Here is a 16,048-nt window from a genome sequence, read left to right as displayed (position 1 = left end):
ACCAACATTAAGTGCTATATTCCCAGTTGTAACAAAATCTCAAACTGGGGAATGTAAGATTCCTTTTGACATACAGAGGTCTGAATATTTAATACAGCAATGTTAACATTGCATAAGCCAAATATACTTTTAAAATATGCTCATGGTCACATAGACGGAGACGTGAAAAAGGGATGTTGTAGAAGTGATTTAGGTTCCATAAACTACTCTTCCATTGGAACAGTAGAACATAAGAGGGATGACCTATCTCTGCAGTCAAGTGCTTTGAAATGAGGGCTACTGCTCTTGGAAATTCTCTTTATTGTGACTGTTCTGAAATTTTTAAGGAGACGAGCATAGATATCATTATTTTTTTATACACAGATCAAAGATAAAGTGAGTTAAAGTAAAAATTACAATTTATCATTGTTAGTGATTTCTTTTTTACTCTGAGGCATATGATGGGAAAACCATACTTTCCTTTTGGCTACCATTTCTGCCTCTCCTTTCTCTCTTCGTCATTCCCCTTTTCCTGCTCTTTAATACCTCTGCATCTCCTTTCTTTGCATCCTTGGCTTTTCTTTTCCTGCAGGAGCTTCCACTTTCTGTCCATCATCTCTGCAATCTACTCTATCTCATCTGCTAATGAAGCAGTTAATAAAATCCTCATCATTTGGCTTAAGACAACATGCTAATGATTTCCGTTCACACTTCTTACAGCCATAGTGGCAGATTATTTGCAGGATAACAACACTGGATCATTTTTTATAACCCCTTCACTCAGGAGAGTTAAATCCATTTAAAAATAAATATCAAATGTTGCAGAGAGTGTAAAGTACACATTTACAGCAAAGATGCAATGTGAAGGCAAAGTGTTTGAAACAGCATGTCTCGAACAAGCAACCTGGTCAGTAAATGCTGACTATTGTTTGGGCTTCCAACATTCAAAAGAAAAGAATTGCTTTAGAGAAGTAGATCATGGAAGAAGAGGTGAATATCTTAGATTTTGTTAGCGGATGAAACCAAAATATGTAGGCACATTCTCTACATACTGCACAGCTCAGTTAAAATTCTACTTCTATGTAGGTTTGATGTTCATATTTAACAAACATATATACAACAGATTCCTAATTCTTATGCGAAATCAGAGTCACAATTACAGCAATGCAGCTTTCTGTGCTGAAAAGAACAATGGGGACATGCTTTATTGACAGGTGTTGCAATTACAGTTTCATAATACAGAACATTTGTTCATCAAGTAATGTGTTTCCCTCCAGACATCTTCATTAAAAAAGAAGCAGGAGTTCAAGTGATTAGTAATGCAGAATGAATACTCTCTAAATACTTTTGTTCTCTATAGGTATGAAATTGTGCTCTTTTAAAGTTCTCACTATTAAAAAACAAACAAAAAATGATAGTTCAATTGTTCTTTGTGTCTTAAAATCATTTTACTTAGGACACATTCTTCATATGACAAAATTATATTATAAAGATTTGAATAAATTTAATCTTACAGAAAATACAAGTTATTTTTGTATGAACAGATACCAGTCTGGCTTGGTCTTAGGTTGATCAATGCTCAGAAACCTTATTGTTATTGAATCTGCTCTTTCTTTCCAATTCTAGCTTCTGGTATGAGTCTAGTATGATGCTAGTGAAAATCCAGATTAACACCACTGAAAACAAGTTACACCATACATCTGTCCTCAATTTATTACTCAACACAAAGTTGATTAGGCAAATGACCCACATTTTCAGGCACTGCACAGCATGCCTTATTTATTCTCCAATAGCTTAGGCTTAGTAGACATCCCTGGTCTATATTCACAGAAAGTGTTGACTGAGGCATGTTCTTCTCACATTCCTAGAATACAATACGGTTGAGTACAACAGGGCTGCAGCCATGCTCAGGGGTTTTCTATCAGTGATATAGGGAGTTTACAGTACTTGGAACAAGAAGCCTAGAACCAAATAAATGAAGACTAGGCTGTATCAAGCTACAGGTAAGAGTTTGGTAGGGAATTGTGGCACTGTTTTGCAAGCTGTAGGTAAACTGCAGTAGAGGCAGGGAAGAACAGAGTAGGAAAAAGAAAGAAAAGGGACATGGATTCATGCTGCAAAGAATTTTAGCATGAGATAGGAAGAGGATGAGAATCTGCCTGGAGTTCATCAAGGAGCATCCTTCCTGTGGCCACGAACAGCATTAACAGATACCATGGAAATAATGAGAAGAAGCTAGGACAACATGGCAAACGCAGCATGTGTTAAGACATCACAGGCAGTGTTAATAGTGCCTTTGAAGACAAAACCAAGAAGCTTGCCATTGATAATGAAAAAAAGAAGGAACAGCTTGAAGGAAATAAGTAGAAGATACAGAGTCAGAGCAGCAAATTAATAGACAGAAGGGCAAAATTATAGAAGTCGAAGCCAGAAAAAGACTTTTCAGTAGACTAGATTTTTATCCACCAAGAATTTGGAAGAAAAGTTAATTTGTATGGACAGAGAACTACTAAAACATTTTTTCCTGTTATGACAAAAAAAAACAATGGAGATTTTAAAAGTGAACTTAAAAGGGTCTGTGAAGTATCAAGAGCCAAAATGGACACCTTCATTATAGACCTGAATGGCTGGGGAGAGATGGTGAAATACCTTTACAGTGAGGAGAAAAGGCCCAGGGAAGATTAACATTTTGGGGAGATGAAGAGATCATAATCTGCCTCAGTGGAGGATTCAGGCCATACTGAATCTAAGCTGATGTCTGAGCATTTGTGATGAGACAGCAGGAAGAGAGGCCAATATCCTAAGCTAAATGATGGGACTTGTGTACTACCGCTGAATGGTTAGTTTATTGCACACAGATACGGGACTATACTCGTGACTGTGGACAAAAGGGTTTAAAGAACATGACAGTGTGGCCGAGAATAAAGCCTTTAGAAAAAACTGTCATACCACTCTCAGCAAGTGTGACAGAGATTGTGGATAACATCACAATAACTATGGGCAATAACTGTACACATAACATTAGCTTCTGTGAAATCCTTGGCGCTACAATTTGTTCTCAGTGTGAAAGGGAAGGACATTTATTAAAGACATTATGTCCTACTGGCACAAACTCTTTGGATCAGTGGAGAAATAAGACTTTTAAAGGCCAAAAGGATCAATAAAGAACCCAACCAGCTACGGGTGCTATGTCTAATTTTGAAGGTCTAAGTCATCAGAATCTTTCCTTAATTCAACGAGTATACTTTGTTTCAAAAAGCAGAAGTGGTACAAAAATATTTACAGTAATTTACAAGAGTTATAGGGTCTCCTAAACTATATTTTTAAGCAATATCATGTTCGAGTCCATATTATATGTACTAAGGATACACTCCATATAGCATAAAAATATACTTTTTAGCAAAGTAATGTGATCAGTCAGTATTCTCTGTGAATTTCTCCCTTCTCATATTCACACTGTTAGCTAATGATATTTTGTTTTAAAAGTACTTTAAATCTTATTATATATTTTTGGTTTTAATTTTGTTCTCAATGTCAAGTTGTTATGGTGTAGCATTTCAAAAGAGAATGACCAGCTTGCAATATGGTCAGTTTAATTGAAACCAAGAGTTCTTATACTAAATTTAAGATACTAAACTTATTTCCATGTTATCCTTTCAATTCTCAAGCGGCTTTATAGAAATTATTTCCGCATGAGAAATCTATGCAAATATTAACACAGACAGACAAAACAGGGATACAGACTTCCCTCAAAAAATTTGCAGATGCACAACTCAAAACAGAGAGAATCCAGGTGTCTGGGCTTTGTATTTTCTGCATGTCTCTTATTTCTCCAACCCAAAATATCTTTGAACTTGCTAGTTAACTTCACCCAAATTTTGCATTTGGTAGAGAGATCTGAAAGGTATGGGTGTAAGTGAGGAGAAGGACCATACAGCATCCTCACTGAGAAGTGGCCGGAGGAACTCAGCCCTACCCTACTCTGCTCAGGCTTGGCAGCAGCAGAAGCGCAGTGCAACCTGGACAGTTGGCAGAGGTTTTCTTCCAGGACAAGCAGCCCATACACCAGAACAGTCGCCACATGAAGTCCTTCCTGCCCAGCCAGCAGCCCAAGCAAAAGGGGATATAAATCCAGCAAGCGCTCAAAACATTGCTCAGGTAGGCATCAGGCCTAGGGAGCATGGGAGGGAACTAGCAATCACGCTGCATGTGCAGAACTAAGAGGGGATGTGGAAGAGGGTGGGGGTATGGAAACATAGTGCTGCAGGGATATGTGCAAGAACTGCAGCTGCCGGACTAGTCTTGAGGAAGATGTAGGAACACAATATGGAAAGTCACAGTCAAATTAAAGACTAACCTAATTTTTATATTAGGTTTCTTTCATAATTTATCTCAAAAGCAAAGTGTGATTGCTCAAGCTGGATGCAGATTTTTGTAACCTGTGTTTATACATTCTTGAAGTTTAAATTCTACTACAGGGAAAGTTGAAGCATTTGTTCTGAGGATACACAACTGACAAAAAGTTATTGCTAATCCTGTACTAGACAATTTCACCAGCCCTCACAGGAGTTCTGTTGTTCTGTCATGTTTTCAACAGGTTTAAATTGAAGCTTAATACTCTTTCAAGAGATGAAATACTACCTTGAATAAACATGCCATTACTTCAGAATTCTGCCTAAAGGGACTAATGTGAAGCACTAAGCATTTGCATAGGACTATAGAGCACTCCCAGAGATTTACACCACGTGCCAATGCCCAAAGAAAACAAGTTAAGAACACTGCACTGGCAGCAAATGCAAGGGACTCCAAATTAAGTGTTTGATAATATTAACACTGGTATTGCAACTTTTTTTTATAACGAAGCCATAATGTTCAGCTGAACTCAATATGTAGATGAAGGTATGCTTGTTAAGTGTTCAGTATATATTATTTCTTAAAAACTTTGGTGTTAGATCCTGCACTACTGCAAGTTAGCATAATCACTGACTTCAGTGGAGTTAAATACCAACTGACTTCACACAAGGAGATGCAGTTTTTCAGGTTAATGCAGTGTTAAATTAAGTAACAGTTAAAATGTACTTAAATTAATTCAGTTCTTATATGAAGCTATGAGTCCTTCAGACTTAAACATCTAGGTACAGCAAGCAGACAGAGAAACACATAATGAGTGTAGCCCACTCACACCTAAAGACTGTAAGAGCTGTTCAATCATTATTGCCTTGATTGCTACAAGAATGTCTAATATCATACTATTTTTATATATGGCATGAATTTCCCATATACCTAAGGTTAAGACTTCTGGTTCGTTTCAGTTGTGTTTGCCGCCAGTCTGCTCCACACAAATCACTAACATAAAGACAATAATCTTTCATCTGCATGGGAAGCAATCTGATCCCAGACAATGTTTCAGGAAATCAAGACTTTTGACAATTTTTATGGAAGTTTGGAGGGAAGAAAACACATATGTAGGTACACTCCAGCTTGGTCAACAAGGTCATCTCTTCAATGAACTCTGAAACTACTCTCCAGTCTCTGCAATAAAGGTTTTGGTTTTGATCAAGTGACAGACGTTAATGGATTTTTATTTTTTTTTTTAAATATTCCCGTGGTTCTACTATAGATTTGCTAACTTTGCTTAAAAATGCAAGTGCCATTAGCCACTGATTATTGTTTAACATAAAGAATAATTTAAAATAAAAGCTACTTACCAATTTTGCAATGTCATTCACATCATCTGTTACTGGATTCCCGCAGGAACTCTGGGCTTTGACAAGAGGATTAAGTAGGAGTAGTTGAAGACAAAAGCAAGTGATAATCCAAGTCTATTTAGTAACAAAAAAAAAAAAAAAAAGAAACAGGAAACCTCAAGTAAGCAATCTCCAAACCTGAAGTAACAAGAGATTGTAGTAATGTTTTCCATATATGAAGTCTAGATGCAACAATACTCTTCATCTTTCATGAGAACATACTCGTACCACTATAGTATAGCCTGCATGGCAGGGATCCACAGAAATGCACTTAATTGATCTTTTCTGGAAGCAAGTACCTGTAGAGTACTAATGGAAAATCTAGTATTGAGCCATCAGATTACTTGTGCAAGATCCTGCTTATGAGAGTTTCTGCAAAGTTTACGGACACCAAAGAAGAGAAAGAGACAAACTTTGCAATATTCTTCAACATCAACATAAAGCTAACTAAATACTTGTCATTCACCTGATAAGGTATTTGATAAACCTGTGCCTCTAATGTGATAATGGTTGATAAGGAACAAAATGATACTAGACCACAGCGAGATAAAAGGAGAAAGTTCATAATCACAGCCATTACATTTGGGTACTTAAACTACAAGCAAAACCATAACTGGACTCTGCCCAAATACTGAGATCTCAAGCAGCAATACAATACATTTTCTCTAAAAGTGATGTGCCCTGGCCTCTCAGGAGTGGCAGCTTGGCTTTGGCACTACATTCCCCTCCTAAATCCTATTAGGAACAGCAATGCAATGTACTCACACAGGCTTGTGAGACTCAGCCAGAAAAGCACCAGATAACTAGTTGCAATGCACCTGGGTGCCGCCTCGGCTACACTGCCCGAACTTCCTTGCCTTCTGTTGTTCCTTGTGCTTCACTGGTTTCCAACAGAGCCCCATGCCAAGTTTAAGCTGCAGATCTTTATTTCCAGAATGTTAAAGGATTTAAGTTATGGATAATCAAAAGTTGCCTTGGGTTGTGAAGCTTCTTGTGCCAGCTGACTGAAGCTGTCAGCAAGAGCCGATGATGGTATACATTTACTGCAAGTATGGAATTTGCCTGTGCAGGCTCCCGAGCCTCCACAAGGACAGGACTGAGACTAGAATTTGCTTTTGCATGACCCAAGATGCATCTCAGCCCTGTCTGTTCCCTGTGACAGGTAGAGAGCTCCTGTCTCCAGCCTTGCCTTCAAATGCTATCCAACCTTTCCATTTAAGACCAAAGCAAATGAAACAAAATAGACAAAGATCTCTAGGAAAGCAGAGAGAGAAAAATCACAGATTTAGTAGATGAAGTATCATTATAGTAACCTAGAGGGGCCAAGAAAGCATGATGATAAAGATCACTCTGGAGCTACATAAACATGATGGAACAGTGTCAGGCACTTTACCTAGAGCTGTTAAACGACAAGTCAATCTCTCTCTTGTATCTTGTATCTCTTAAATCTTGTATGTATCTTACATCTCAAGTAAAACTGGTCATTTGCTTTCTTAGAATATGGCTTCCTGACTCATTTAGGTAAAACCAGTGTGGGCTGCTGCCGGAAAAGACAATCCAGCCTCCTCCCCTACTGGTGAGATGGTTTAGCCAACTGTACCAGGCAGACAACTTCCATTTTTGGTTTCCTGTGCTATTTTTCAGGCAGACCAGCTTTCTGATTCAGGTAACTGAGACAGCAGAAATGCTCCATTACAGACGGGACAAGCCAGGACTGCCCATTTTGGTGGAGCCTGCACTCAGCTTTCCCTAAACTGTACCTTCAGACACCACAGGATCATGATGATGGGTAGACTTACACGCAAAGAAATTGAAAATATTCGAAGTAAAGTACACATTCAATATGCAGCATGTCTTTTGAGAATGGCTCTTGTTTCAACATAACTAGCATATAGAAATACTTTTAATTTAATATTTGTATTAATAATTATTGAGAATAATTACCTATGTGAAGAATTGAGAATAACTACCTAACTTGAGGTTAGGTACTTAACAGTCTTTCTTACAAAACCTCTGTATCTTATGCTGTACAAAGCTTTGCAGTTATACATATATGAACAATTCAAGCTCTGGGGACATGCAATGAAGATGCTGCTAGACTCTGAAAGGACCTTTGAGAGCTCCTTGCAGTGTATAAGAGCTCAAAGTTATTTAAGAACAAGCTTTAAGTGGTCAGAGAAACAACTCCCTCTCCTCACATAAGCTCCAGAATCACAGAGGAAACCAAAGGGGACCTCAAGTTAACAGACTACTTCCCCACTGTGACTTTTGGAACAAAATTGTTATAAAAAAGGCAAGAAGTTAATGACAACCAGCTCCAAAATGGACTAACTATACTGCTTTCAAGAATTAAAAATGTAGTTCTACCTTCAGAGTTAAACAGTATACTAGCAGTTACACTCGCCAGGGTTAAGGGACATTTCCATGACATGTTCTTTGGAGATGGAGTCCATGCCAGAAATCACCAATTTCTTTATTGGGTTCCTCAATATTGACTAGTATATAAAGGAAGATGGGATTTGTTCACTGACTTGTGTCACTGTCATAGGACGATGTTTAACCTAACAGCCTAATAATCAAAGAAGTAACAAAACTCTTTAACTGGAAATAATTTTTTGCCAGATCAACTGAGTAACACTAATAAAAGCAGCAGCACACTCCAAATAAAACCAGAACTCTGATGCATCTTGTCAATTTTCATACTTCTGGATCTAAAGACTACCCATACATGAAGCTTAAAATCACTACACAGTTTATAATTATGCAAATCAATAAGAAAACACTTTTTTTCCTATGTAAATAATTGGATTTAAAAGCATAGTAATTTTTATAACTGCTATTAAAACCAAATGCTTTGTAAATGTTGAGATGTCTTGAGGTTTTTCTTGTTTATTTGTTCCGTGTGTCATCCAACAGGAACTGAAAATCTGCAAAATACTGCTAGTTTCAACATGTCTATTATCCAAAATCTTTTAATTATTCACACTTACAAAATCGTTATATTACACATGCCTACAGGCACATTGTATGTAAGGACTAAGCTAAGCTATTTTTGTGTTATTTACTAATGACCAAACCTGCTGTTTGAGCAAAACTTGAATAGACTGAATTAAATCAAGGACATAACAAAAGGGAACCTTAAACAACAGCTTTATAAATAGAGATTCCAGTTTTACACTTTACTAAGCATAAATGAAAGTGACCCACACAGCACTCATAACAGATTTCCATATATAATTACTTCTAAGCTAAAATGGGATTTTCAAAGCTGGCCACAGAATTTAATCACACATCATCTACTAGCATTACATTGAAGATATATGGCAGACAGGAGGCAGACCTGTATACCTCTTCCTATTTTTGGCTCAAAAATTATTCAATTGTTTTTATATTCTGAAATCTCTTAAATACTGAACGTTTAAGTTGCTTTTGTGAAAGGGAAAAGATAATGATTAGACTGGAAAGGATTATTTAAATTAAAGATTTCAGGTATACACTTTCGATCGCTCTGCAAATGATTTTTACTATTGCTTATAAGCCATAATCTATAATTTCAGTTAACAGCATTTTAGAGGCTTAGCTAGTGATCCAATGTATTGAAGGCCACTCTTTCAGCTGTAAATCAACAAATTTTTCATTTATGTTCTCCGTTTATGATCTGGAGTGTTGACAAAGTCTGCTGAATGAGTGCTTTAGCATCTTTTTCACAGCATGCTATCAAAGATAATCACGCTGGTTAATGTTCAGCTAATTCCTTAAGTGGAAAGCAGCAAGGGGAATACCACATTGCTAAATAAGCCAAACATTGGAAAGTCTGGACATTTCCAAATATCTACTTTGTACTGATAACAATTCTAATCATAAGTAGGGAGAAATCATCAAAAAAAAAAAAAAAAGGCAAATAATAAAATGCAAAAAGCCATTAAGCACAGGGACAGGTAATAACTATACAGATGAATGGGTTCTTCATTATAAAATTTCTTGCATTCAAATCATGTTAGCCACAGAATTTTTCAGCCCAGTTTCTTGAGCAAATCATCCAATTAACCACAACCAAGCCACGGCTGCAGTAGGGTTAGCTGACAATGTGGAACAATATTCACCCTGGGCCAGGCTTCCCAAATTTATTTTTCACTTCTGCTAATGCTGGGGTAGGAACATCTCTCAATATTGGCTCCTCAGGCAGTGTTTGCATGCTGCTTTGCCGAGGCACAGCTTGCGAACTTCTCCCATAGACAACACTGGTTGGTCAGTCACGGATAGCTAACTTAATGTTCATACTTATGCCTTAAAAAGCCTTTTGTAAGAAGATTCAGAGAAAATGAAAATAGCAAGAAAATATATTTCTTGCCTTTATTTTGTTTTTAACCACAAAGCATCCAGAAGCATAAAAGCACAATAATTCTTTCATATGTCTACTAATCTATTTAGTTATTTAGCTGTGATAGAGATAATTAAAGTAATGGAAGAATTATCTTTAACCAATTAAGAAATTTACTGTCAGTGTGGAAAAATCTTAAAATGAAAGAAGAGCATTTATACAGAATGTAATCCAATTCCCATTTTCACGGTATTCAGCGATACCTTCCCCCATGCAAACAACAGCGCTAACTTTAGTACTCTAAATTGCTGTGCCTAAATACTGCTTAAATGCTAAATATTGCTCAAGCCCCAAAAAAGTGAGTTAAGTGTGGAAAAAAAAGTCACCCACCCATGACCATCTAGTTCTGGAAGCAGTGAAGTATTTTGGCAAGCACACTTGGAACTGGAAAGGTCCCTACACGCTCTCAAGTACACAGGAGATAACTTCAGTGTAGTTTGAGGCACCACTGCGTGAACCCTGAATAACGCGCAGTTGAAGCATTAAGTCCAGTGTACACCCATCACTGTCCTTCAAAAGACTGGCACTAGTCTCACCGAATATAATAGCCTATCAACTAGGGTGCTCACTAACAAGTGACAGACCTGGGTTAAATTTCCTTTAACCAAGGTAATTCCAGCTCATGGGAGTCGGGATCTGTTCCTCTGATATCTACCTTGTAATTACCAGAGGTACTTTCCCATCTATGATGGCTTCCTGGCCAGAAGGGCAAAATGGGGGTACACTGGTATTCCTGACCCTTATTTTTCAGAACCTTTATGCATTTTACACTGGCAAGCCATTATGTAGAAGAAAAAGACATGTTTGCTGCACAGGCATCAGAACGTTTATGTGTATCCTCGTCTTGCACATGCTCCTCCATCTGGGCACCCTAACTTCTGGGAAGCTCCCCAGTCAACATGTGAGTTTTCTTGAACAACCTTTTGGCAGTCCATTGAACAAAACGGAGGCTAACTCCAGCTCAGTGAGTCACCCTGCCGGGGTGAGACACCAAAAAATCCCACCATACAGATCCTGGGAAAACTAGGAAGCTGCTTAGACTGTATGCCAACTTCATTTCATGCAACCTCAGGCCAGTTGCTATCATCCTCTACCCCTTCTAGCTCTCCTTGACAGATGCAGAAACAGCAGGCTGCTCCAGCCAATGTCCTACTGTTGCACTTAGTAAGGTGCAACCAAACTCCTGCTATGTTTGGTTTGTGTGTTTCAGCTGGAACAAAGATGAACATGATAAGCAAGAAGTGTAAATTGATATAGAGTTTGCCTTGCAAATTGATGTAATCCAGGTATTTTGTAATTACATTCAGTAAACTACAAAACAGTGTTTTTAATATGTAAATTAATATATTTATTTTCCACCCCTGTAAGGATACCGATGTAAAATATTTGGCTGTTCTAAAAATGTTGGCTTTGGCTCTTTAAAAATGTTATCTGTTCCATAATAAATTTTGTCCACTTTTTAATCTCACTTGACAATCAGGGATTCAGGCAGTTTCCATGCATCTTAAATCTGTCCTGGATGACGGTCAATTTGTTTAGTTCCTAAACACTGGGAAGTGAAGTTACCAAGAGACAGGTAATTACATATGGATGTTGCCTCTGGAGCTTGTGTAAACAGCATCCAAATAAATATTTACTGATAATCATCCATCAGGTGGCATTCTAGTTCTGCAAAGAACCAGGAGTTTTATGGACAAAAACGTTTCACTAGGAAGAAAGGATAAAAATAAAAAACCATATATTTTGAAAGAAATCTTCCTGTTAAGTCATAATCAGAGATTATGAGGACCTTCAGAGGTCCTGCACTTAGCACAGTCTTTTTAGGACATATGTACTGGCAAGAGATATTTTTCCCCCCTCCTTGTAAAGATCCATTACAATCATCCAGGATTGATACTGAAATTTTACATTTTTCTATCCCACTTTAAAGTGACAAAGACCAATATTTACTTGCTCTGTTAACGGAGACATTGAGATCCAAAATGTCTACATAATCAAAATAGAAATAAGGAGAAGATCAGACTTCAGTCAACTCAACAAAACCTCTCACAAACTCCAAAGAGGAAGTTGTCTCTTTCCGCCTCCCCCCCCTGCCCCCCCCCCCCCCTTCCTGGGAACTTATGAAAGAGTTTTCTAGCATAAATCCAAAGGCATTTTTAAGTAATTGAAAGGGGAAGGCAAAGTAAGATACAAGATTATCTTGGGAGGGAAGACAAGATTCTCACACTGTATGGAGGTGGATGATCTGATTTCCTCAGGGAATGAAAAGACATTCTCTTAAGTAAAATACTTAATTAAAGATTGTTTTTAAAGATCTGTTTCAGATGTCTTGCCTGTTTGCCAAGTTTGTGCAAACACATCCACTATCTTGAATATTCTTTTGAATTATAATGAAAATGTATACAGAGCCACCCTTTTTAATCTTAGCCTTCAAGCACCGGTAAAGGAAATAGAGTAAGAGTTGTTACAGAAATTCTGTACTGGATCTTTAATTCTTACCATCTGCTACAAAGTACATGGAATTTGGGTTGGGAGAACAATTACACTGACAAAATTAAAAGAAAAAAAAATCAAGAACAGCAAAAACATCAGCTATTTTGATACTTGGCATACGATGAAACTCATGTATATGACGAAAATGTCTCTGTCCTCCCTAGTATTTCATTTGTAGTATGAAGTAAAACAGGTTAAGTGTATTCTTACTCTTTCATGCACATAAACTTTGCTAGAAAGTAGACTGTTATAAACCTGAAGAGTTTTCAGTTCATTCTTGAGCTTGTGGAAAGAGAACATCAGGAAAAAAATATTCTTATACAAAATCAAAAGGTTTTTTAGGCATTTTTTTCTTTTTCTTTTTTCTTTTTTTCTTTCTAATCCTTTTATACTTTCTTGTATAAGCAGAGGATGTTTTTTGAAATACAAATCACAGACTGGTCAACTTGGTCTTAAACCAAAGACATGTCCTCAGAAAGACACTGTTCTGTTTCTGAACTCTGAATTTCTTTGATAGGCCATGTATCTTTATAGAGATATAAATTCAGAACTAATTTCTCTGACCTGCTTGATATGAGAGACCTCATTACAAAAGGATAATTGCTGAACACAGACTAAAACTGGATGCCAGTGCAGTCGAGACTAAGCGTGTTTCATCCACCTACCTTATTTGTATTACATACTTACAATTATGAGCTTAGATGTGATTAAACAACACTGTTTGGATCTCTCGGATATGCCAACACCAGTATAAGCTTTGACGGTGCTGAAGGATGGTATTTTTTTCACATCAGTACTGTACTATATATCATGAGACTATTCATTTCCTGATGTTTTATGGCTGCTGTCTACATTAGCGGTCTACAAGAGCACTCAGGATAAGGTGAGAAACAGAAGTTGCATAAATGATAGGGTTTGCACCATGATAAGGATCATGGGATTGAGCTCCAGCAGCTTTCCTCAGTCCCTCTGCCATTGTGAAGATCTCATGACCAACATCAGGCAAATGTGGTACTCCGCAGTCCATCCAGAAAAGCTCTGGCATCATCTGCTACTAAGGCAAATGATATCAGTAACCTGAATTCCAACATACAGGGATAGATCTAGGCAGTCCTCCTCAACAGGCAATCAAAAAACTGGTATTCCTGGAGCATAAATCTCTTGACTGACTTCATTTGCCCCATTCCACAGGAGGTATCAGTTTTCAAAGTCACTGTGGGCTTCAGGTAACTCCTGGGATAGGTATATAGATATAACAGTTCTGTTATATCCCACTCCTTTGATACCGCAGACAGGTTACATTTGTAATAGGACTGGATAAAACCAAATAGAAAGAGTGGAGGAGTAAAGTGGGAGTGGAGGGAATAAGTGGGAGTGGAGGGAATAATCGTAGAATCGTAGAATCATTTAAGTTGGAAAAGACCCTTAAGATCATTGACTTCAACTGTAAACATAACACTGCCAAGTCCACCACTAAACCGTGTCCCTAAGCACCATGTCTACACAGTCTTTTAAATACCTCCAGGCACGGTGACTCAACTGCTTCCCTGGGCAGCCTGTTCCAGTGCTTGATAATCCTTTCAGTGAGGAAATTTTTCCTAATATCCAATCTAAACCTCCCCTGGTGCAACTTGAGGCCATTTCCTCTTGTCTTATCACTTGCTACTTGGGAGAAGAGTCTGACACCTCGCTCCTTTCAGGTAGTTGCAGATAGCGATAAGGTCTCCCCTCAGCCTCCTTTTCTCCAGGCTAAACAACCCCCGTTCCCTCAGCCGCTCCTCATAGGACTTGTTCTCTAGACCCTTCACCAGCTTTGTTGCTCTTCTTTGGACACGCTCCAGGACCTCAATGTCTTTCTTGTAGTGAGGAGCCCAAACTGAACACAGTATTTGAGGTGAATCTTGGGAAATTGTTCCAGATCTTCACTGTTCTGATGGTTAAAAGCCTTTCTGTACTGTCCAGTTTAAGTGTACTGATAGCAGTTTATATCAATGTGCTCTCACGGCAACACTGCTCCTTTGCTTATGTAGTTACACTCCCATCTTTCTGGTTTGTTTTCTTGATGTATTTATGGAGATCAACCCTACTATCCGAGTCTTCGTTATGCCTAATTAAAAAGCCCATCTGACTTCCAGTGCTCCATGACACAGAGGCAACATAAAAAAACCAAAACCTCATGGAAAATAAACAAAGCATTCCCTTTCTCCTACCTCCTCTCAGATTACAAATTGTATTTATTTATTCTCTATAGTACCTTAGTTTTACAGGCTCTCCTCTCCAGCAAATATGAATAGAGAATTATCCTACCTCTTACTGAGCATTGTTGCAGCTATTACAATGGATGCAGCATCCAGCCAGGTGGTTGCTTCTGAAGTGGAGCGAACAACTTAAAATCAACACTTTAAGTCATGCAACTTTTAAATGGGATCACTCTTCATTAGTCAAAGCAGTGTCTCCCATCAATAAATAACAGCTGACATAAAAGGTATTCCCAATTTACTCACACAAAAGCTGGCTTCTCTGGATATATTCCAGACAGTAGCACCTGCATCAACTTAAAAAGGCTTGGAACAGGAAATTTCAATGCACCAGAACTGAGAAGTTTTCTCTTTGATCCCCCAAAACGTCAGTTGATAACTTTTCAAATTATGATGTAACATCTATTCTTCTCTTATAAAATGTTGATGAGTGTCATAGTTTAACCCCAGCCAGCAATGAAGCACCACGCAGCCACTCGCTCACTCCCCAACCCAGTGGGATGGGGGAGAGAATTGAAAAGGAAAAAAACCCCCCCAACCTTGTGGGTTGAGATAAAGACAGTTTAATAGGACAGAAAGGAAGGAAAAATAATGATAGTAATAATAATAATATGACAATAATAATACTAAAAGAATTAGAATATACAAAACAAGTGATGTGCAATGCAATCGCTCACCACTCGCCAACCGATGCCCAGTTAGTTCCTGAGCAGCGATCCGCCCCTCCCCGCCAACTCCCCCCAGTTTATATATGGGGCATGACATCATATGGTATGGAATATTCCTCTGGCCAGTTTGGGTCAGCTGTCCTGGCTGTGTCCCCTCCCAGCTTCTTGTGCCCCTCCAGCCTTCTTGCTGGCTGGGCATGAGAAGCTGAAAAATCCTTGACTTCGTATAAACACTACTTAGCAAGAACTAAAAACATCAGTGTGTTATCAACATTATTCTCACACTAAATCCAAAACACTGCATTATACCAGCTACTAGGAAGAAAATTAACTCTATCCCAACTGAAACCAGGACAATGAGGAAAGTGATTTTGTATTTTGAAGAGATTATAAAAACCCAAAACAACCAGCTATTAGCCAAGCCTTTGGTCAAAGTTTTCAACAGCAACTACATTGATGAAAGAAGGTCATTCTGCTTTTCAGCTCCTTTAAATATTGGATCTTTGGGGAAATACGTAAGGG

General features: G+C 38.1%; 1 protein-coding gene across 2 annotated transcripts in view; it reads right to left on the bottom strand.

The window, feature by feature from the left end:
• KITLG (KIT ligand) overlaps positions 1–16,048 on the bottom strand; it is a 55,070-nt gene that overhangs the window by 22,769 nt on the left and 16,253 nt on the right. For both annotated transcript variants that reach the window (XM_050906829.1, XM_050906838.1), the window contains exon 2: positions 5,688–5,801. In XM_050906829.1, the coding sequence (XP_050762786.1) occupies positions 5,688–5,801 (114 nt within the window). The remainder of the gene's footprint in view (positions 1–5,687; positions 5,802–16,048) is intronic.

This window comes from Gymnogyps californianus, chromosome 1, assembly GCF_018139145.2.
Source record: "Gymnogyps californianus isolate 813 chromosome 1, ASM1813914v2, whole genome shotgun sequence".
Classification (NCBI taxonomy): Eukaryota; Metazoa; Chordata; class Aves; order Accipitriformes; family Cathartidae; genus Gymnogyps; species Gymnogyps californianus.
The sequence above is the reverse complement of the archived record's forward strand: the minus strand, read 5'-3'. Positions and strand labels throughout refer to the sequence as shown.